At 43.5% G+C, this 23,009-nt stretch overlaps 1 protein-coding gene across 11 annotated transcripts in view; it reads left to right on the top strand.

Annotated features, from left to right (window-relative positions):
• Positions 1 to 23,009, top strand: part of LOC118856190 (myomegalin-like) — a 273,345-nt gene that overhangs the window by 167,066 nt on the left and 83,270 nt on the right. For 7 of the 11 annotated variants that reach the window (XR_005010844.1, XR_005010845.1, XR_005010846.1 and 4 more), the window contains 11 exons: positions 12,173 to 12,304; positions 12,822 to 12,941; positions 14,038 to 14,130; positions 14,235 to 14,447; positions 16,398 to 16,556; positions 18,005 to 18,118; positions 18,549 to 18,686; positions 19,300 to 19,479; positions 20,129 to 20,323; positions 21,586 to 21,672; positions 22,073 to 22,154. Coding sequence is in view for 8 of the 11 variants with exons in the window: in XM_036766329.1 (XP_036622224.1) it covers positions 12,173 to 12,304; positions 12,822 to 12,941; positions 14,038 to 14,130; positions 14,235 to 14,447; positions 16,398 to 16,556; positions 18,005 to 18,118; positions 18,549 to 18,686; positions 19,300 to 19,479; positions 20,129 to 20,323; positions 21,586 to 21,672; positions 22,073 to 22,154 (1,513 nt within the window). In the remaining 3 variants the exon portion in view is untranslated. Of the gene's footprint in view, positions 1 to 4,795; positions 6,636 to 12,172; positions 12,305 to 12,821; positions 12,942 to 14,037; positions 14,131 to 14,234; positions 14,448 to 16,397; positions 16,557 to 18,004; positions 18,119 to 18,548; positions 18,687 to 19,299; positions 19,480 to 20,128; positions 20,324 to 21,585; positions 21,673 to 22,072; positions 22,155 to 23,009 lie in introns of those variants that run through there. The other 4 variants (XM_036766331.1, XM_036766332.1, XM_036766326.1 and 1 more) reach the window with 2 other exon arrangements.

Raw genomic sequence — 23,009 nt, 5'->3', positions numbered from 1 at the left:
AGATAAATTTTATTCAATTCTCTAGAATTGGGCATCCTCTGCTAGCACAGAGCAGAACCAGCAAAGGAGGCAGAATACAAAGGGCAAAGCATCAATATTATACCTAACGCAAAAGAATCCCTGCCCACCTCTGACCCTTCTCACCACTGGCTGGGAGGTGGGCTTACAATCTGAGCATGAAAGCTAGACAAAGGACTGGGAAATCGAGGCACAGAAACTCCAATTCCCATTCCCTTAGTTAATGATTACAACTGAGGTGACATCTATAAATCTAAAGGAGAATAGGATAAGGGGAGGGGGAGACCCTCTCCATTCTCTTACAGTACTTTTATAGTAAAGGAAAGCAGGTCACAGTGAACCTATTCTTACTGAGCAAATCTTTAAACCAGAACCAGAAGAAAGAACAAAAAGTTTCAGGGTAAACTTTCCCAGAGGCTGAGCCATCAGACTCTCACGGCCTCAGAATTTTTTTCACTTCCCTATTTCCCTATTTCTTGATTTTTAAACATTTCTTAGTATATATACATATTTATACATATCGTCTCTGTGAAGTCTTCACATTTTATTTACCTCACACAAGAGTTGGGAAAAAAGATCCCCTTACCACATATCTCATACTGACAGCCTTTGACTGAATTGCCTGGATTTGGTAACAGGGCCATGATATGTATAGTTAAATAAGTTATTATAATTGGAAGGAAGAAAGGGGGAAAAAACCATTTATTTACCATTTACTATTTACCAGGGATATGTGAAAGACCAAGCATGCAAAATCAAGCAAAAAGAAAGACAGTCCCTCAAGAAGATTACATTCCAATATGCACAAAAGGGAACTAGAAAGCTGGGGGAGGGGAATAGGTATTTAAGTGAAGGTCACCTCTCCCAGGGACTTGGTTTTGAAACTTGGAAGTCAGGGGCGGAACCTAGAGGAGAATGAAGACTGGGAAGTCAGGGGCTGAACTAGGAAGGGAACAAAGTCTGGCCAGGCTAGGCCCCTCCACAAAGCGGAGGCCAGAGGAGGAAATCGCCTGTGGGGGAGGTGGGGCAGACCTTGCAGAGGGATAGACTTGAGGAGGGTCAGACTTGAGGGAACTTCCAGAATGAGACAGCAGCAGAAGTTTGGAAGTCCAGAAGTCAGGGGCAGGGCTGGTATCTCAAGACCACAGAGCTCTCCAACTTTCCAAACCTCGCCCCTGCACCGCCCCCCCCCCCCCCATGAAACTACTAGCTGTTTGTTTGTTTTTTTCTTTTGCTGAATATGATGATACCCAGTTTGAATATTTGCATACCAGACTGAGGGGCTAAGGAAACAGATGGTGCAATTTATTGCAATTGCATTCAAACCCCACTTTGGAATCTTAGAACTCTATTTTGGGGTCTAAAATTTAACAGCAGAGCTATAAAAGCATCTGTTCTCTGTTGGGAGGCAAGGCGTTCACACTGGGTGGCACAACAGCTTCTCAGGGATAGCTGGTGTAACTGGGGACCTACTTACCTGGGGATTATTCTTTTGGTTTAGTGTAGAGGTTCCCAAACTTATTTGGCCTACTGCCCCCTTTTCAAAAACAAAACAATTACTCAGCCCCCCCCCCCGCCCCCGCCCCATCCATTTTCTTTAACAGTTTAACAGTTTTTTTAAAAATTTGGGTCATTTCAGAAAAATATAAAACTTTTTTTAAATAACGCATCTTAAATTCAATAATCTATTGTAAATTGGTGGGTTTTTTTCCTGCATTGAAATTCTGATGACACAATATGGCATCATGCTGTAAACAAGCCATTGCGCGCACATGTTCCTGCCCACGCGTGCTGGACTTCCCAGCAATGCGCTATACACTCGCTTACCAACACTGGCTTGTTAAGACCTGTCGTCGGACTTGACCCCTGAGGGGTTATAACTTTGATTTTGTGTGTTTATTTGGAAAATAACATAATTGCTACAACTTTAACTCTGTCGCACAACAGATGAAACGTGTTCGAATGGTTTTTCAAAATTTTCTTATCTTCTCTTTTTTCCTTATGCTTCCGTGCCTCCTTATTTTTATTCAATGCCCCTCGGTTGACCTGAAGTTACTACTGCTCTCCTCCCCCGTTGTTCCAGCGCCACCCTGGAGGTGGCGTCACCCACTTTGGGAATCTATGGTTTAGTGGAAAAAGCAGCGAGCTGAAGACTAGGCCTCCAGTCCTCGCCCTATCCCTTCACTAGCTGCATGACTTTAGACAAAATATTTAATCATCCTCTGTAAAATAGGGATCATAATAGTTATGCTCTCTCTCATTGGGTTGTGAAGAAAATGACCTATAAAGCAAGGTGTTTATAATGTGTGCAGTTATTAAAATGGATGTGAGTTATACTAGTCAAACTGAGTACACTGCCTTGTTAATAAGAGGTACTTAAAAAAATAACTGTTTAATGAATTCAACCAATATATAGGGATCAAACCAAATATCAATCTTGAGCAGACAGCTAGAGGCTGAAGGAACCATCTAGACCAATCCCTCTATTTTGCAGCAGAGGAAACTGAGGCCCAAAAAATTTAAGTGATTTACTCAAATATAGTCAGTATATGTCAGAATGAGATTTTGAATCTGGAATCTCTGTCTCAGGGGTTCTTAATTTGCATGTGCGTGTGTGTGTGTGTGTGTGCCCTTTGGCAGTCTGGTATAAAGCCTATGAACCACTTCTCAGAATAATGTTTCTAACTGTACAAAATAAAATATATAGGATAACAAAGAAAACATAGTGGAAAGATTTTCTTTTTCATCCAAGTTTACAGAACCCCTGAAATCTTGGTGGTTCGTGGACCAGCCCTGAAATATGAACCCCTGTTCTATCTCCAGAGCCAGTTAATATCTCCATTGTTAATAAATTGTACCTGAGACCTTAAGGGTCCCCTCTTATCTATCACTGAATCCTGGAGAAGTGGCAGCTTGATGGTGCAGTGGAGTCAGGGAGGTTGGAGTTCAAATCCTGCCTCTAACACCTAACTATTTATGTGACCCTGGACAAATCACTTAACCCTGTTTGCCTCAGTTTCCTCATCTGTCAAATGAGCTGGAGAAGGAAATAGCAAACTACTCCAGTATCTTTGTTAAGAAGACCCTAAATGGGGTCACAAAGAGTAGGATATGACTGAAAAACAACTCAGATCATAACAGTACCTACCTCACAGGGTTGTTTTGAAGATCAAATGAGGTAATATCAGTAAAGTACTTAGTACAATGCCTGGCACATAGTAGGGGCTTAATAAATGTTTGTTCCTTTCCCCCTGAAGTGATTACTACACAGGGTCAAGATTCAAACCCAAGTTCTCCACATTTTAGCCAAATCCAGCGTTCTTGCCTTATGCCTCTGGTAAAGGGTCCGTCTGTGCCTCTTAAAGCTCACTCTTCTCAGCACTGATTCATCTTTCTTAGCAACTCCATTTGTGAAATACCCAGCCCTAGGCCTTTTTCCTTGCTGCTCCTCCTTGGAACTGGATCAGAGGACCATGTGTTTGAGTCCAAGACTTTCATCTTTCTCTACCTTAAAAAAAAACCAAAAAACTTTCTCCCATCACTGAACCCTCAACTCCAGGGACTGTCTTCTGACTTCTCTTGGTTCATAAGCCTGTTTAGTTCCCTGAGTTTCTAGATCACAGAAAGCAGTGGGGTGTAGTGCAACAGAAAAAACAGGTTCTGCCCTGGCTATTTTCTATCTGTATTTTCTTGCACAAGTCACTTCTGTACAAAATGTATAAAATTTATATATATGTTATATAAAATGAGGTTAGACTGGATGACCTTTTTTCTTCTCTTCCCTTTCTAAATCTATGATCTGCCACACCTAACTCCAAATTACCATTCCCCCCCTTTTACCATAGCCAAGGTCTAGTATTCAACTCCCTCTCCCCTTTCTTACCCCTCTCTGCCACAGACCACTTACAGAGTGGGTTTTCCATGACTACTTTTTTTAACAAGGGAAAAGAGAATAAAAACATCCAGGGAAGAAAAATCCCAGGATATGGTAATCAAAAATGGGTTCAGAACTACCCAGACTGAATGGTGCCTATGCCAATCTTTAACTAAAATTCCCCAGCCCTAGCTCAGACTTAATGGCCTTCTCTAGATAATGAGTATTTGGCTCCCTTATGGCCTCCAAAGAGAATCTGTCTTCCCCTCCACATATCCTCTTCTATTAAAATAGGATTTGTCCACCTGAGTGCCCTAAATTGAGGTCGTTGGTCCGTTCTGGGCTTTGTGAGGGTCAAATGAGATAAGTATGTAAAACACCCTGTACTCTTAAAGTTGTGGTTATCACGCTTCCAGATCCATTCTCACTCAATCTGAACGCATTCCTCATGGCAGAGAAGGTTTCTGGGGCGTTCTGCCTCCTTGTGGAACACTTGCATTTTAATTCGGTCCGTGCTCGTCCCACTGGGTAACGTTATTCCCTATTTCCCATGCTCCAGGAGAAGCCCTCGCCTTCCCTTTTTCCTGGATAGTTTGAACTGAGTTACAGCAGGTGTGGTGGGAGGAGATCGCTCCGTCCTAAGATGAGATCTCGAATGCACAGCGAACATTTCATGATGCCACCGCTGTCTGAACGGATGCTCGTGGGCTGGCTGAGCAGGGAGTGAGGGGAGGAGGAGGAGGAGGTGGATGGCGCTGCCAGCTCGCACCGGGGTACGTGGCACTTGCTGTCCCCGCGGCTGGGGAGGAGGAGGAGGAAGAAGAGAAGGAGGAGGGAGTTCCTTCTCTCCTCCCCTTGTCCCTGCGCAGGAGGAGCCACCAGCGGACGGACAGCTCCCAGATACTCAGCCTGCAAGGTTTGGGGACCTTTCTGGGCAGAGACCCGAGCTAGCAAGGCACACCTCCCTCGCCCCTGCCGTAGTCTTGTACGCTGCCGAAGCCGACCCCGAAGAGTGCAGATTGGGGGACGCCCGGAGGCGCTTGGCAGCTCCGAGCCCCGGCAGCGGCCCCTCAGACTACAACTCCCAGAAGCGCTTTGCGGTTCCCGCATGCGCAGGGGCCGCTGGCGCCATCTTGAAATCTGATCCTCAATCTCTTAGCTGGAACGTTAGTGGCGGCGGCTACATCGGCGGCCCTGAGCGGGGGCGGCTGCAGCGGCTCGGAGAGGAAGAGAGGCCGGGACGCCGGGCCCGTGGCTCGATGGCCGAAGCCAGGATGGCCGGTTCAGAAGGAGGCCGGCGCCGCGGTCTCTTGGCATCCCCTTGAGTCTCCCGCCGGCCGACGGCGGGTCCGCGAGGGGCGGGGACGCGCGCTCCCCGCTAGTGGTACCCAGAGCGGAGCGCGCGCGCGTGCGCGGGCGGGCGCGCCCAGGTAGAGGCACAGGTGTGTGCCAGCCGGGGAAGCGGGTGCACAGGGGCATGGCGTGCGGGCGAGCGAGCCCCGGAGCCACGCCGCGGAGCCCCCAGAGCGAGTGACCGCCTCCCACCCCATCCCACCCGACCTTATCCCCAGCGCATCCCGTCCGGTCCCTGGGAATCCAGGCACAGCCAGGACAGAAAATGAAGGAAATCTGCAGGATCTGTGCCCGGGAGCTGTGCGGCAACCAGCGGCGCTGGATATTCCACACCACCACCAAGCTCAACCTCCAGGTGCTCCTGTCCCACGTCCTGGGCAAGGATGTCTCCCGCGATGGTAAAGGCGAGTTTGTCTGCAGCAAGTGCGCTTTCATGCTGGACCGGATCTATCGCTTTGACACGGTCATCGCCAGGATCGAAGCCCTCTCCATCGAGCGCTTACAAAAGCTGCTGCTTGAGAAGGACCGCCTCAAATTCTGCATCGCCAGCATGTACAGGAAGAATAATGATGATCCCAGCACCGAGGCCAAAGTAGGGAATGGGACTGTGGATATTTCCAGTTTACCTGATGTCAGATACACGGCCCTGCTCCAGGAAGACTTTGCATACTCTGGCTTCGAATGCTGGGCAGAAAATGAGGACCAGACTCAAGAAGCTCACAGCTGCCACACTTCAGAGGGCCCTGGAAACAGGCCCAGGAGGTGTAGGGGCTGTGCTGCTTTAAGGGTTGCTGATTCTGACTATGAAGCCATTTGTAAGGTACCCCGAAAAGTAGCCCGAAGCATCTCCTATGGGCCTTCCACCAGGTGGTCTACCAGTATATGTACTGAAGAGCCAGCCTTGTCAGAGGTAGGGCAACCAGACTTATCAAGCACAAAGGTACCAGCGGATGGGGAAAGCATGGAAGAAGGTACTCCTGGCTCCTCCGTGGAATCTTTGGATGCTACCGTACAGGCCAGCCTTTCACAGCAGAAGGATGAGGAACCTGAGAGAGTCAATAAAGAACTCCCAAAGTGTGATTGCTGCTCAGATGATCAGGCGATCCAATACACGTGTGGCCACAAGCTGGAACTAGCTCTTAACATGATTAAAGGTTTTGACTATAAGCCCATCCAGAGCCCCCGGGGGAGCAAGCTTCCTATACCAGTGAAATCCAGTCCGCCTGGAGCCAAGTCTGGCCACCTCACGACAGATGGAACCAGTCCCAATTTCCTAAACAGGCCTGTGAAACCCCTTTCCAAGACACCTGTGGGCTTTTCCCTGGAGATTTCTGAACTGCAAGAGTTATGGGATGATCTCTATGAGGACTATTTGCCACTCCGGTTCCAGGTAGATGATATGCAATACTATGGCACTTCAGTTTTATCAGATTACACAGCTAGCTGGCTCCAGACTTTCACAAGGCTTTTAATTAGTCAAAGTTAACCAGCATTTTTAAGGTTTTTAAAGTATTCTAACTCTATCGTTCCTTGGCTTTCATGCTCCCATATTTCCCTTTCACTACTTTTTGGTGTGTAGATCAATTCATTTCTCTGCTTTGATTCTGCATGCATCATCAGTTGACCAAAACAAATTTTTTTAAAAGCAAAAAGATTCAGCCAACACTAAATTCTTAGTAAATTTTGCCTTTAAAAAAGGCAGGCAGCCTCTGCTCTAATACCACCCTTCTCTTGTTTACCTCTTCCTCTTTCAGCTTCCCAACTTTATTGATCCTCTTCATTGTCAGTCAGAGGGCTAGTTTTTTCCACCTCACAGACCAGCCTGGAACAGTAATCTTTGTGTTCAGGTACTCCCAAAGTGATTGCAGCAGATGGTAAGGTTTGAGGAAAATCCATTAATTAGTAAAGTGCTACACCAGAAAAATGTTTTTGTTCGGCTGCTGTATATTGTAATTAATGGGATCATTTGGGGGCTCTTCTTCAAGATGGCTTGTTTTATCCCTTGAGTCTTTTTTTTTTTATTTTAAAGGTCTTGGGGATTTTAATAAGATATTACTCAAAGCATTTAGGTGAAAGTCACTCTCAGCCATTAATCCCAAGTGCATCTGTTCTGAGTATATTTTTCACCAAGCTGAAGTTTACATACTTGTTGTCTTGTGGCAAGAAGAGTACACCAATTAGTGTTTTGATTTCACTTAATGACTCGGGAGAGGCAATTGGTCTTAATTCAACTCAGACACTAGAGAAGTGCCATTTTGTTTCTATAGTAACCATAAACGCTAGATCCCTATAGTTTTCTTCAAATTTAGAAACAAATCATACTTGTTCAATAATGGTCCAGGTACAAACGTTGTCACCTAGAGTGAATACTTAGAAATTATATGAGAGTGCTGTGAACTAACAAAAGCAAGGACATGAGTTTTGTTACTTGAAAACTTAAAAAGGGATTCAGAGATGCCAAATTAAAAATTTCCCTAGTATCAAAAGTAATATCTCATAAGAAAAAAGTAAGAAAAATACACACAGTCCTTAAATATTGTGCACAGTATATAAGGTGTATCTTTGAAAACTCTTTGGAAAAATTATAAATACAAGGTAGAGTATTATTATGTTTTTTAATTTTTCTGCATTTTAAAAAAGTCAATTATTATGCTTAGGACTGATATCTTTTCCTTTTATGCGTGTTCCTTTTATATACTTTCAGGTGCAAATAATAGTAATGATAATATATTGTTCATGTTTATGTAGCACTTCTCGGAGCTATGAGGGAGCTAAGGCTCAGAGAGATTTAAGAAGCCATTTATTTTGCTAGATGTCATCACAAATAATACTCAGTGCTTTCCTGTCAATTCTGCAGAGGTAATATTTGCCTAGGCAAGGTGGAAGAGGGAAATATTTCATTTCACAGATCGATAATAGCTAGGGCAGAAGAACAATGGTTGGAAAAAGCATGGGCCCAGCAGGAAGAGTTTTGTCTTCATTTTCAGTCACTCTGCTGCAAGGTGGCACATCCTCTAGTCTAAACCTCTTACTTTACAAATGAAGACATTGAGTCTCCTAGAAAATTGTGACTTACCTCAGGGTTACCTCTAAAAGCTAGATCCCCTAATTCTTAGCATTATGCTTTTCCTTCTCTGCTACACTGGCTGAAATACTCCTTAAAGGCTGAAATTCTTAAAAGAAGGAGTCCCAAGTCCCTTCACTATAACCAGAGCGTTTGTTTGGGGGGATTCTGCAAAATAAAATGTAGTCGCACTAGACATGTTTTAATATATGCCTCCATTTCATCACCTCCAGAGGTTTCACAAAGGTTCAGGATATGAAAAGCAGCATTTGAACAACATGGCCATTGCATGTGACCTCCCTGCTAGCTAGAATCTCCTTGCTTGAATCAGAATATATAAGAATTAGAAAAGGACCTTAGAGGCGATCTAGACCAAAATCTTCATTTTATAGATGAGAAGATAAGTTGCAGATTTTTCCCAAGTCACACAACTTGGAACTACCCTCTTTCCCACCTCTGCTTGGACCACTGTACTACAGTGCCTCCCTTTATCCCATTGTTTGTGAGAGAACATCACGACCGAATGAAAGAGAAGAATTTGGGGACCTAATTTATTATTCCAAAATCTGCAATAATGGAAAATGAATTCTAGAAAGATGAATGGCATTTGTGGTATTATTCCTAAATAAAATCATTTGGCAGTGATCCATTTAGGAAATTTGTCCTATGATTGGTTTCACTAGCGCTCCTTAGCAGGAATGGTTTGTATAGAACCAGAGCTGAGTGGAATAGAGAGAGAAAGAGAGGGGCATTTCTCTTTCATCTTGTCAGGCCCCTATAACCTTTAAATGGGTAGGGACCTGTAAATGTGGTTCTGGTCACACCTGCTTTAGAATTTGAGAGAAAAACACTATGCAAACCAATTTCTCTGAGTCCTTTGTTTAATTCCACCCTTTCCCCTGGGACTAGCACTCTGTGTTAATAAGCACTGCTCTCAAGGACTCTGTCCTGGTAGCTGATTTCCTCTGTGAAAAATATCATCCTATATTTCTACCTATTGATTCCTTTACTTTCTGTAAATCGATTCCATTCTTTCCCATGGTTTTGCCTAAGAATTCATGACCGTAGCTTTTTTTTTTTTTTTAGGTAGGTGTGAAGCTGTATTTTATTTGGGGACCTCTTTTCTTCATTGTTTGGTTTTGAACTAGAAAGGCCTTGGGGAAATGCTTTCTTTCCCAAACAGCCTTTCAGGTTTCTGGTACATTTGGCATTTTTCCCTTTTCAGATAAACACAGACAGCACAAGATGTTTTTTGATCTTTGCAGAAAACCTCGTAGTGACTGAAATGAATCTCTCCTTTGTTGGAGCACTTGGCTTGTTTCAGTCATAGTTCCTGGCCACCCTTTGGAAGCTGACAAGAGTCCAAAGGGCCATCAGTCCAGAACAAGAGCTTTAATCTTCTACTACCATTTTGTCGTCCATCATCCATTTATTAGCAGCCTGAATTGAAAATTACAGCAGCATGAGGTCTGGGCCTTGTTGTTTTGAGGGCTGAAGAAGCAGTGCCAAGCGAAGTGCTATTCAACTGGAAGGATCTGAGTAACAATAATAATGCCACAGCCTTAGCCTTAGATCGAAGGGTTGGCATTTTGCTAGCCGCCAGGCCCAGACGTGGTTTTGCTTTCTAAAGCAAGGGAGTATTTATAGGTTCCATCTCTGGGTTCAGTGAATTCATTTTCAAATTGCGTTATCATTCCAATGTCATTGTAGCAGCTCACCAGATCTAGCAATTTAGGTAAAGTTGAACCAAAGTATTACAGACTTAGATTGGGTAAAACTTTCATATCTCACTCTTGTAATAAGTATTTGATGCTTGAGCATATTGAAATACAGTTGTGAGCATAATAAAAATACAGGTTCATAGGCCTCATAGACTCTTTTTCTTAAAAAAAAAATGGGAACATTTTTCTGATATGTAGGGATTTAGAGCTGGAAGGAACCTTAAAGAGCAAGATTTTTTTTAAATGATTCATTGCAATAGAATATCATTGCATTAAGAAATCTCTCACTGCCAGTGTAGATTGTCTGTCACCTGTTCTGCAACTTAACCTTGGGAGCTGCCAGAGGCACTGAGGAGAAGTTTTACAAGTGTCTGACAGCTAGTAGGCATCAGAGGTGGGGCTCAAACCCAAATCACACAGATTCTGAGGCTGTCTGTTACATGTCCCAACCTAATTTAGGATTAAAAATAAAGACAAAACATCCAGTTTCTGGATCTTTAGGAACCATGCATTAATTCAGCATAACTGTTCATTCTCATCTACAGATGAGCTGGGTTCAGTATGTATATTTCAATGGAAATTCCTTGACTTGAAATTAGTCCGTTTCTGTCCTGAGGATAATATGAATTGTAGCCACAAGCTTGATTTTTGGAGAGAACCATTTGGCAGAGCAGCTTGAAAAATCAGCTTTAATACTTACATTCAGTAGACAAGTGATTCCTTAATGTATATTTTAAAATCTATTCTTGTTAGTTGTAATTACTGGAAATAATCAAACAAGTGGCATTCGGTTCTTCTTCTACAGCCCAAAGTTCTCAAAGGGCAGGCTTATGTATCCACCAATGTTTTTCACATCTTTTTTTCTAGCCACATAGAAGAATAGTTTAAAACAGATTAAGGGAAGTCTGGTATGTTTACTCTTATTTGTCTACATAGAGGTTTTATTGAATTGTTCCTGGATAAAACTAGAAATTCAGAGGTGTGGTTTATCTTCTCAAGTTTACCATGGACTTAACAGATTACTTGTCATCATATCTTTTGTCTCTCTCTTTCCCATTTGCAAATGAAAGTGATATACCTTGGTCTTTACCTGATTTCCAGAGTTAGGAGATTGTGAGGTACCTGGAGATTAAATACTGAACAAGGATTTCTTATTAGGAACTTCAGAACTCTGTAATTCTGATTTTCTCCCCCCCCCCCCGTTGGTTTTTGGGTTGCCTTTAAAGTCAGAATCAGACTTAGCATATCAGAGCATGAATGCTAATGGTCCATAAATGCCTCTGAAACACTTTGGAAGACACCTATCAGCTAATATTTGTTGGGTATCCATTAGCCAAATTAACATTGTGAAGATGGATAGATCTCAATCTCTGTTTTAAGAATTTAAGTAGTTGCTGAGTAATTGCTTTTAGGAAAGGATTTAGATCACTCTGGTACTTTATCTTATTGCTGGATTTGCATTTCACTTGATTTTCTAGATAATTTATTATTCCATTAAACCCCCAGACTTCCTGTGGTTTTCTGATTTCTTTGCCCATTAGATCATCTGTCATATGAACAATAATATGAATGAGTTGCCCTTCACTAGGTTTTCCAGAATTTTGAGAACTTTAAACAATTGTGGTTTACATCTAAACCCCCTGGAACATAAATAAGATAATTGGTATATTAGCATTCCTACATTTTCCCTATCTTTGACCCTCACAATAAGTGACATTTCAGACTTCCTATAGTCTTTGATTATCTCTCTAGGCCATATGATATAAATTTGTCTCTAAAATTGCACATTTTAAAGGGATGTACTTGGTAGAAGGTAATAGTAATACCTTGTTCTAGCTCCACTTGTTCTACTGTTCTGAGAATTGTTGTTCATAAATTACGTTTTAATTCATCAGCTGCAAGGAAACAGGTTAGTTTTTAGCCATCCCCATAAAACCTTTTCCTTTTTAAAAAAATTATTGTGCTATTTTTCCGAACCCCAGACTAAGTAAGCTACTTTGTTTAATATGATATCAAATCAGTGTCACTGAAGAGAGGGAATCATTTTTTTTCAAGCAGGGGATCCGTGTACCTTGTAAAAAAAATGAAAGTTAAGGTCACTTGTTAAGAGTTTGATTTGCCTGCTCATCTCATTTCTTTTAGAATATTACTGAAGAGCCAGTCCAACAACAGGAACTGAATTCAAATGAGGCCACCATGACCCAGCAATGTGTGCCTGATTCTCACTTGGCAGAACTTCAAGACAAAATTGAGCAAACAGAAGCTGCCAACAAGGTATGGCTTCATCTGGGGCAAGCTTGGATTTACAGTCACAGGAGGCCATTAAAAGTTTGATATCTGTGCAGCCCAAGTGTACTTGTCAGGTCCAACCAAGCATTCCTGCAAAATCTCCCTGAGTAGTTTTCAGCTACTCTTCTAGGGAATACTTCCCCTCACCTAATTTTTTCTTTTCATCTTTATTTCTCTTGAGAATTATAGTTTGTCCACAATTAAGGTCTATACTTAGGACTAACATTGAACCTGAAACTTGGGAGGTTTGTATGCTCTGGTTTGGCTCTCCACCACCTTTTAAAGATGGCAGGTGATCCTCCTATTTCTCTCATTTGCTTCTGCTGATTCACTTAAGGGTTTAATGAATACTCTCCATAGAGAAGTAACTGGGGGCTAGGCCCCTGGTTTCTATTTCCTGGAATCTCAATGGCAACCAGAGATTTGGGAGGAAGGCTTTAGTGGCAGAGGGCCTGGAAAGACTAGTTCTGATCACCAAACCTTTCTTCTTTGCCGCATACAGATTCTACAAGAGAAACTGAATGAAATGAGCTGTCAACTAAAATCTGCCCAGGAAGCATCACAGAGGCAGGATTGTACAATTCAGAACCTCAGTCAATCCTTGAAAAGCAGGGAGAGTGAGGTGAGATAATCACTAAGGAATGGGCAGCATGTCCTTTGGCATTGATGGAGTCATGTTTCTTCAGAGGTTCCCTACAGCTGCTCAAGAATTGCGGTTCTGCAGTCTGGGACCAGCCTCTCTGACCAGCCTTTTCTCATTCTGTTACCCACCAAGTACTCTGCTTTAACTCATACTATCCACTCCCCCTTTGCTTCCAGAATTCCTTCCTGTCATTGAAAACTCAACTAAATGCCACATCCCACCAGGTCTTCCCTGAGCCACCTTAGTTAATAACTCCCTCCCGTTCTTACTCCCAGACCTCACATCATATTTTTCTGACAAGGTCATCTAATATTCTGTACTATTGATATCTGCATATACTGTCTTTGGCTTTTAAAGGCCCTCATAACCTGGCCCCTTCCTACCTTTCCAGTCTTCTTACATCTTATTCCCCAACACGTACTTTTTGATCCAGTGACACTGGCTGTTTCTTATACAAGATGCTCCATCTCCAGACCTGGAATAATGTCCCACGCCATCTCAGCCTCCTGGCTTCCCTGGCTTTCTTCAAGTCCCAGCTAAAATCCCATCTTGTATGGCAAAGATATAGAAGTCTGTCCCACTCCTTCTTAATTCGGGTGCTTGCCCTCTATCAATTATTTCCAGCTTATCCTGTCTGTAGCTTGTTTGTACATTGTCTTTTGCATTTCCTTCCCCATTGGCCTGTGGACTCCCTGAGAGCAGGCATGGTCTTTTGCATTTAGCGCTTAGTGCACTGCTCGGCACATAGTAGGTACTTAATAACCGCAGTTGGCTGAATGACTATGTGCCATTTCCTCTGCTAGACTGTAAGCTTTATGAGGACAGGATTTCTGTCTTACCAAAGCTTTTATCCCTCAACATTTACCAGTTCTGTACGCTACAGATATTTAGTAACTGCTCGTTGGTTCTGTGGAAGTAGGAAAATGTGTTTTCCTTCTATGATTGTAGAAACTGAATTTTTTATAGCAGGCAACTGGGCTAAATCCATTGTAGCATGACAGGATTTGTTCCCATTCCCCTGTGGTCAGGGAGGCAGTGAGCTTCACGTTTAGCTTGCTCCTTTATAATCTTTCAGACTGAAGAGCTGTACCAAGTGATCGAAGGTCAGAAGGACACAATGACCAAGCTACGGGACTTGCTGCACCAAAGCCAGCTTGGACAACTTCAGGTAAACTAGCAGTGCCTGGGCTGCTGCGGGGGCTGGCCAGGGCTTAGCAACCCCACCTTCATTTCATTGGTTTTATACTCAGTCCCCTTTGTCTTTCCTCTTAGCCCCCAGAAGGCGGGTCCCCAGCCCAGCAGCAGGTAGCCCTGCTTGATCTCCAGAACGCCTTATTCTGCAGCCAGCTGGAGGTACAGAAGTTTCAGAGGGCATCCCGGAGGAAGGAACGGCTCCTGGAGGATGCCAAGCGGAACCTTCAGTTCATGGAGGCTGCGGCTCAGGGCCTGGAGCAGCAGATGGAAGCAGCACGGACCCACAATCAGGTAAATCATTAATCCTTTTGTGGCAGCAGGAATCGACTTTGCCCTCACCCGCCACTTCTTAGCACCAGGGTTTGCTTTACTTATGCTCTATAAGTACCTTTGACCATCAGCCTTATCTCAGTCATTCCCAAAAGCCCGTATTTGACATTTTGTAACTAGAGTCAACCAGGTGACAGACTTCTTGCTTGGAAAGGGTCTTTGGCATGCTACTCCCCCAGGAGTCTGCCGCCCATTTTAATTTGAAATGTCAATGTGCTTTGTAGCCTGCAACTGTTCCTTGAAGATCTTAATCCAAATTAAGTTTTGAAGATGGAACATTTTGAAGATTTCTGCTGCAACTTAGTCTGGAAAATATTGTAGCCTTTATTTGAGCCCTGAAGGAGGTCACCAGACACTGAGAAATATCAACTCTGAAGAGTCTGTTAAAGCTAGAGTTCTGAGTAGGGGAGAGTTCTTACTTTTTCCTTAGTTCCTTAAAGAAATTGTTTTTTCGACCAGGTTTCATCATTTATTTTAGGGGGCAGTCTATGTGAGTATATTGTTGAAGGTTTTAGATGGTCTGACCTTAGGAAAAATAGTTACAGTCTTTACCAGCTCTCTGGGAGAGTAGGCAGGGAAAATAGCCAAATATCCCAAGGCTTCTGAGGATGAGAAGCAAACACTTTGACTGATGACGGAGATGTTTTGTTGTTAAACATAAGCTTTTGAGTTCACTGGCACAATTCGCTTCTTCCCTCCTCCTCATTGCCCTAGGAGCAAATCTTAGGGAAAAGATCCCTGTCCCCTCAGACATCATCAGCACCATCATGTCCTCATTTCTGTAGCCTTGTTTCAAGGTGGCTGCTTCCTGCCTCCTACTTAGCTGTTTCCATCCAATGGGGCCTATGCCGCGAAAGCGGTATGGATCCTACCCATAGTCTACGCTTGAGCCAAATCAAATGGCTTCCTCCTCCATTGTGGCCTGTGCTTCCTCACCTCATCCTGTCCTCTCTGCCTGGAATGCCATCCCGCCCAGTAGTTGTCTATTGACAGACTGTCCGTTCTCTAGGGACCAACTCAAAGGCCGCTTCCACCTTCCTTTCCCTCCTCTTTTTCCGACTTCCTCTTCTCCACTTCCGTGATGTTCCGTATCTTTATTATGCATCTGCTATTTTGTATCATAGGACTATTTTGATTTAAAGTTGTTGGATACATCTTATGTCATCTAATTGATGGTAAGCTTCTTTGGGGTAGGTGATCCTGTGGATGGAGGGCCAGGCCTGGGGTCAGGAAGACCTGAGGCCAAGTCTGGCCTCAGACATTTATTACTGTGGGACCTGGAGCCCATCACTTAACCTCTGTCTGCCTCAGTTTCCCCATCTGTAAAATGGGAGTAGCAATAGCACCTACCTCCAGGGTTGCCATAAGGATTAAATGCGGTAATATTTATAAAGGGCTTAGCACGTGCCTGGCACATAGTAGGTGCTAAATAAATGCTAGTACCATTGTTACCTTTGCATTGCCTTCCAGGCCTAGCATGCTGCCTTGCACCTGGGAGATGTGTTTATTCATGGGAAAGCTTACCCTTTTACTCATGATGGAAAATGCTGTCCACATCCAGAGAAAGAACTGTGGAGTCTGAATGCAGATAGAAGCAGGCTGTTGTCAGTTTCTTTGTTTTTGTTTTTTTCTTTCCTGTGGCTTTTCCCTTTTGTTCTGACTCTTCTTTCACAACATGACCAATATGGAAATGTGATTTTACATGTATGACCTATGCTGTCTTAGGCAGGTGGGAGGGGAGGGAGGAAGGGAGAAACACTTGAAACTCAAAATCTTATAAAAATGAACGTAGAAATAAGGCAATAAATAATTTCAAAAAGAAAGCTTACCCTTTTAAATTAAGCAGCCGACCTGCACTAGGGCAGTGGAAGCAGAAGATTTTGCTGATAAAAGTTGTGTGTTTTATTTCAGGAATTGCGAAGTACCCTGCAGCAGCTCCGGGAAGATTTGCGCAGTAGGAACAAGCAGCTTCGCATGCTGGAGGGCACGAGGTGCCGTGAGACCCAAGCCCAAGAGCAGAACATTCAGCGTCTGAACTGCAGCCTGCGTCAGAAAGATCAGCTTCTGCAGGTGGGCCGGTGTGATGAGTGTTTGAGCTGGGTCAGAACCTTGCAGATTCCTTTTACTGATCACTGTGACTTCAGTTTACACATAATTGTCAATCAGATATGAGTTCTTGTTGTATCCAGAATTGTGAATTAGGCCCTGGCGGCCAGAGCAGGGGGTCGGGGAGGGGGAGGTGATAATATCTGTGAAATAGAAGGTGTGGATCCTACCCTCAAGAAGATTCCCAGGTGTCTGAGGGAACCCAACAATACAGGCCTGGAGAATCCTTACCGAGACTTACACAACCCTTAGTGTTGGTGACCAGATCTGTGATCATCTTAGTCGCTGAACTCCAAAGAGTTCTCCCAGGACAGACAGGGAGTAGCGTGGCCCAGCCGATCAGCTTAGAGCTGCCTTGGCCATTGGGAGTCTATGTGACTTGCCCAGGATTATGTGACCAGGATGTGTCAGCTGGCACTAGAACCCAGGTCCACCTGACAGAGAGGCCAGCCCAGTAGCCACTATGCCACGGCGCATCTCCCAAATATAAGTGATCATTGTAGGAAGTGAACAGTTAAGGAAAAACCAAGACCTGAGAACAAAGTGCCCAGTCTACAGACGTAGGAAAAGATCTTCTGATTCTATCTGAAATTGATATTTTATATTAGAGGCCACGATATCCCATGTTGGGTTTGTCATGGCTGTTAATCACATGGCACACTGGGGTGCTTCAATGGATTTATGCAGCTTAGTGTTCTGTTTGGGGGCACAAAGTGATGTGGAGAAGAGCATGGGTGTCCCATATGAATTAAACATCCATGGCTTAGACATCAGAAGGTTAGGAATGTATCCTTAACTTTTCCTCCATAACACAATCTGTCATTCTAAGGTTGAAGCAGTAAAATTCCCTGGGCTTTATAAAAAAAAAATTCCATTTCCAGACTGTGAAGCCCTAGTAAATATGAGTAGAATGGAAATCATCTGTGAGAATAGAATTCCCCAAGCCATACTGCACGAGGAACTCTATACTTGAGGCTCATGGGAAGAGGAAGTGGAAGCAGGGGTCCCAGGAGCTGCTCTGAATTATGGGGAGCACAGCAGGACCTGCTTAAGCAAAGTGGCAGTTCAGGAAGAGGAGAAAAGGACCCATTTGTGCTCCTTTTGGTCTCAGTAGAGGAGCTTCTCCTGATTGTTCACCTGGGACCATCCTCCCACCTGCATCATGCCTGCTTGTTATCTTTCTGCTCCACTCATGAATTTACCCCCTTCTATCCTTGTAGAACCCAAGCTGGATAGACTTCTGGGCCTCAAAGAGATTTGGTGGCTTTATTACTAAGAAATAGGGAGAAAGAAAGATAAGCCACTTTGAAATGCACCTCTTTGCAAAGGCTGAAGATTTGCTATGTAACCTCGATCATTGTGCTATCTTTGACAGTGTGTAACTATGGGAAATTCTTTCTGGATCTTACTAGGAATATCGAGAACTCATGCAATATCAGAACAACTCGGAGAAAAGCCTTGAGGCAAATGAAATGATGCTTGAGAAACTTCGACATCGCATCCAAGATAGAGATGTTGCTTTAGAGGTAAATCAAATATAATTCTGCTCCACTTACAAGAAAGGCCATGGAAGAGAACTTCCTATCTGTTGTGTATAAGGGCTTTACATTGAGAGATGTAAAATTAAATGTGTTTTCTGTTGAAAGAACTGATTCTATTTTCACTTCTTTTCATTTTTTTTCTTTTTGTTCTTTTTCTTCTTTCACAACATGACTAATGTGGAAATGTGTTTTCCATGAAAAAAAATAGAATGTTCCCTGTTCCTCACTTTAAATTGTACTGGAACATGTGGCCATTTGGGCATCGATTCTTATGGAGGCCCAGGATTTTTTCCTAAAACCTCCCACTTTTATGTCATTATCAAATGAAACAGTATTTGTAAAACACTTAACACAGTGCTTGGCGCATAGTAAGAATTAACAAATGCTAATGCCCTTCCCCACCATTTCCTGGCAGCGGGCCATTGATGAGAAGTTTTGTGCCTTAGAAGAAAAGGAGAAAGAACTACAGCAACTTCACCTTGCTGTGAGAGAGCGAGATCATGATTTAGAGAGACTCCGCTGTGTCCTGTCCTCCAATGAAGCCACCATTCAGGTAGGCACTGCACCCACTCACTCCCTAATCTGTTTCCTTCCTGCTAGGGTGAAGTACCGCTGTTTGCCTCCATTTTTCAGAATCAAAGCACTAGCCTTATCAGTTTCCCATAAAGATGAAGAACAAGGCAGTAGTTGCTTGTTTTCTTCTGGGAGAAACAAACACTCTTCTGATGGCGTGTTGTGATCTGTGAGGTGTTCACAGTCTGCTAGTCTTGAGTTGGCTTTAGTCTGCGGAATTTTTCCCAGACTGAATTAAATTGGTACTTGAGGCTTTAATATTTCAGTGCCTTCTTAAAAGACTTGCTGTCCTTTCCGGGTTCCAGTCCACTTTTCTTCTAAAACCCTGGCCCCACATTACCTAAACTTTGTGTTTTCTTCAGAATCTTAGTCATCAGGGTTGATAATTTCTAACATCGGGTCACGTGGCATTGCTGATTAGGTGCTGAATTTTCCCCTTAAGAAACTATGAAAAATTGAACCCGCCCTACATAGGAAAGGTTGAACTTTGCTTACAATAAACAAAGAAGAAACCTAAACTACATTTTTGTCTTATGCCGTTGAAAAATGGCTCCTTAACTTCCGGTTTTCATTTTCTCTCTTTGTGGCCATAGAGTATGGAGAGTCTTCTGCAGGCTAAAAGTTTAGAACTGGAGCAGTTATCAGCTACCTGCCAGAACCTTCAGTGGTTGGAAGAAGAAATGAAGAAGAAGTTCAGCCACTGGCAGAAGGAGCAAGAGGGCATCACCCAGCAGCTGCAAACATCTCTGCACGATAGAAACAAGGAAGTGGAGGTGAGGCTTTGCAGTTAGCTTGCGGTGAGCTCCTGGCCAGCAGCCGCTTTCTTGGGGTTGCCCATTAGCCCGCCAGTGGTGTGTTAGGACAGCTGTGAGGTCTTGGAGTCTGTGGACCATTTTTTGGTTTCCCCTTCTATCAGTGAATGACTGGACATGGCTTTGTGCCTGTCTTCCTTCCTTCTCTCTAGAATGGATGGGAGATAGTTACCTGTTTAACGGGAGTAACATGAGAACTATGAGATCTATATTTTGCCTGGAGCGGCTAGAGAAAAGAAACATACACACACCAGGCTACGGGGGATAGCGTAGCACACCCCTTTTTCTTTCTTTAAAGCGACTTTTGCTCTCTCTTGGAGGTTCATGAACAGAAAATTAATTATTTTCTGCTAACCGCAAGTAAGTCAGTTAGCCCTTAACAAGCAATAACTGTTTCCCAGACCGATCTGTAAGCTGTCATTCTAAGCATTCTTGTTGTACGATTCAGTGTATAATCTCCCCAATTCGAGTGGCTGGTGATTTCTGAATCTCTCCCATAGACCAGAGATTGACAAGCCTTTGTAGCCAACAGCCATAGGGTAGCATAGATGAAGGGGCACACCATCACTTCCTCCCCTTTTCAAAATTTCATCTCTGTCTTTCCCCTCAGGATCTTAGTGCAACATTACTCTGCAAGCTAGGACCAGGGCAGAGTGAAGTTGCTGAAGAGTTGTGTCTGCGCCTGCAGCGGAAAGAAAGGGTGCTGCAGGACCTTCTGGGGGACCGAAATCAGCAAGCTCTGGAGCATGAGATGGAGGTTCAGGACCTGCTCCAGTCTGTGAGCATCAGGGAGAAGGAGAGCCAGGTAAGGACTGGTCCAGGCTCAAAAGACCTTCTCTCAGTCGTGGAGAACACCATTATCTCCAAATAGGAAATAGCTCAGCATGATTATGGCACATTTATCTACATACCCACTCATTTTTTTTAACCCTGACAAGCAGTATTTTCTTCCCTAGAGAGGCATTAATAATTTCTGTATGATCATAAAATAAAAGAATTGAGACTTCATTCTGAGATGTTAAAACCAAAGGAAGGAATTAAAAGTTCCTTTAGAGATCATACTGAGACACGTGAAGGCTGTACGCCCATGCCAACAGTGGTTATTATCCAAATCCCCAAATAGCCCAAATATTAGCCTTCAACATTAGTGTGAAATGTCTTTTCTCCTCCCTTAAAGGTTCTCAGAAGGTCTTAGGTTTTCGTTAAAAAACAAACGAAAATTCCCCCTGAGACTGGCCACAGCCTCGGGCTAAAACATTGAGCAGAACTTGCAACTTTCTATTAGTGTACAACTTGAGTAATTCTAGTTGTAATTTAAAAAAACCATTTTATTGCTGATTTATTTTTTACATTCCCTTCTTCTCCACATATGTTCCTTTCCCCGGCCCCTCCTTAGTGAACCATCAATTTTTTAAAAGAGGGATAAAAACAGTTCAGCAAAACTAACCAACACACCAGCCAAATTGGAGGGTGTATGTACTGTTCCACACCCATTGTCTTCCACCTTTGCAAGGAAGAGAGAGAGGCCTGTTTTCTCATGTCTTCTCCAGGGTCAACCTTGGTCATTATAAGTTAATTTTTTCTTGCTCTACTAGGAAATAAAAACCATTTCTGTAGTTCATTCAGACCAGAAGTGACCTCAAGCAGTGAAAACACTCACTGGCTTTTGGCTTTTGTGCTTGTTGGGTTTTCCTGATAATTTGATCCGATGGTTGATTTCATCTGGACAGCCCTAGGGCAGAGAAACCTGTGTTAGCTTAACTATAAGAAGAGGAACAAGCACCCCAGTAGGAGATGAATAGTGCTGATGAGAAGGAAACGTCTCCGTACTCTTCCCCAGCACTTACATTTTCAGCTTGCCCAGGTTCCAGTGGCTAGCAAGGGTCCTCCTTAGCTTCCCTTTTTAAACTGAGGTAGGTCTTCCAAGCCTGTTGGACAAGTTCACCCTTCCAAGCAAGGGTCCCTCAAGGCACTGTAAGCTTACTGTAGAACCAATAAGACATGCCTCCAGTCCCCACATCTGGACCCTCTTTCTAATGTTACGCTGTTGTATATTCTCTTTATCAGCTTGCTTTGGGGAAGATGGTACAAGCCCTGATGGAAAGGAGCGCTGAGGTGCAGACCTTGCGCCAGCACATCGCAGGAAAGAACCTGGTAATGTTCCCTCCACACAGGGGTGTTTGTTGTGGGATCAAACGGGATGATGTATGCAGAGCACTTAGGCAGCCTAAAGCATGATGGGACCCTGCGGTAGTATCATCTTGTTACGTCACAGGGGTTCAGCACAAACCAGCCGACTGAAGCTGCCACGTTCATCGGCCGCCATCATGAGGAGCAGCCCATCCAAGGCCGCGAGGACGACATTCCAGTTTTTCATTGGATCCATTTACTCCCGAGTCCTGCTCTCAGGGATAATAACACTTTAATCTTAGATTATTACAAATCCTTATGGCTTTCCAAGGTTTAGACCGATTTTTCCTGCTAATATCCTTTCATATGGAGGATTTCATAGATACTAAATGTTCCCCAAATTCTCTTCTTTCCTTATTTTTAGGAATCGATGCATGAAAACATCAAAGATGAACTTACTTCAGTGACTGCTAAAGATGATGCCAACCCATCCAGGCCTCAGTCAGGCAAGTATCACATCTGTCATCACATCTTTCCTAGAACCATGTTAGCACATTTGGCCAAGGCCATTCACCCAAATGGAAAGAATGATGCTGGATGTGAGAGGGAACCAACCTCAGGTGGGGTGATCTGTGCAGAGCCATCCTTAGGGATGATGATTCCAGGAGGGCTCCTGCCTTTGGAGCAGCCTTCCTACCAGTGAGATCTGGGCTGTGATTCAGGGAAACAGCTTCCAGGGGGAAAAGAGGTCAGATTCCTTCCTGTACCCCCCCACCCCCGAGGCTTCTGTCTTGTGACTTATTTTCAAAACAGTACTTGATAATCATTTTAACTTTATTTCTTCCATACTTAAATTTATGGGGGAGAGCTGGAGCACAAGTCATTTGCCTCAGGCTGGTACCCCCAGGGTCCCAAAGGTCACTGGGGATAGCTTTGATCCTGTGCATAGAGAGAGCAGAAATTTGCAGTTATACCCTTTAGGTCAAGCACTTTTTTAGATAGATAAAAGTTGCAGATACAAAGCCACTTTTCAAGGATGAAGCCCAGTAAGTTCCGGAACCAGAAAACTGCCATGTTCTATGTGGTATAAATGACAAGTCAGGTTACAGGTTTGGTATAACAGGCAAGGTTTCACATTTTTAGGGAGACCAAAGTTTTGTTTTTGACAGTTTATAATCTCTTGCTGATATGTAATGTTTTATGATTGTTATACAAGTCATTAATCATAAAACATTTTATATGCATTATAAACAATGCTGGGTTTTGTTACCTATCTGCCTCTAGAGTCCTGGAAAAAAATTGTAAACTGCTATCTTTATATATTATTTATTTGCAAGATGGGTGTGTAGACTATTAGAGAT

Source organism: Trichosurus vulpecula, chromosome 7, assembly GCF_011100635.1.
Source record: "Trichosurus vulpecula isolate mTriVul1 chromosome 7, mTriVul1.pri, whole genome shotgun sequence".
Taxonomy (NCBI): Eukaryota; Metazoa; Chordata; class Mammalia; order Diprotodontia; family Phalangeridae; genus Trichosurus; species Trichosurus vulpecula.
Note: the sequence above shows the minus strand (reverse complement) of the source record. Positions and strands in the feature narration are given on the sequence as shown.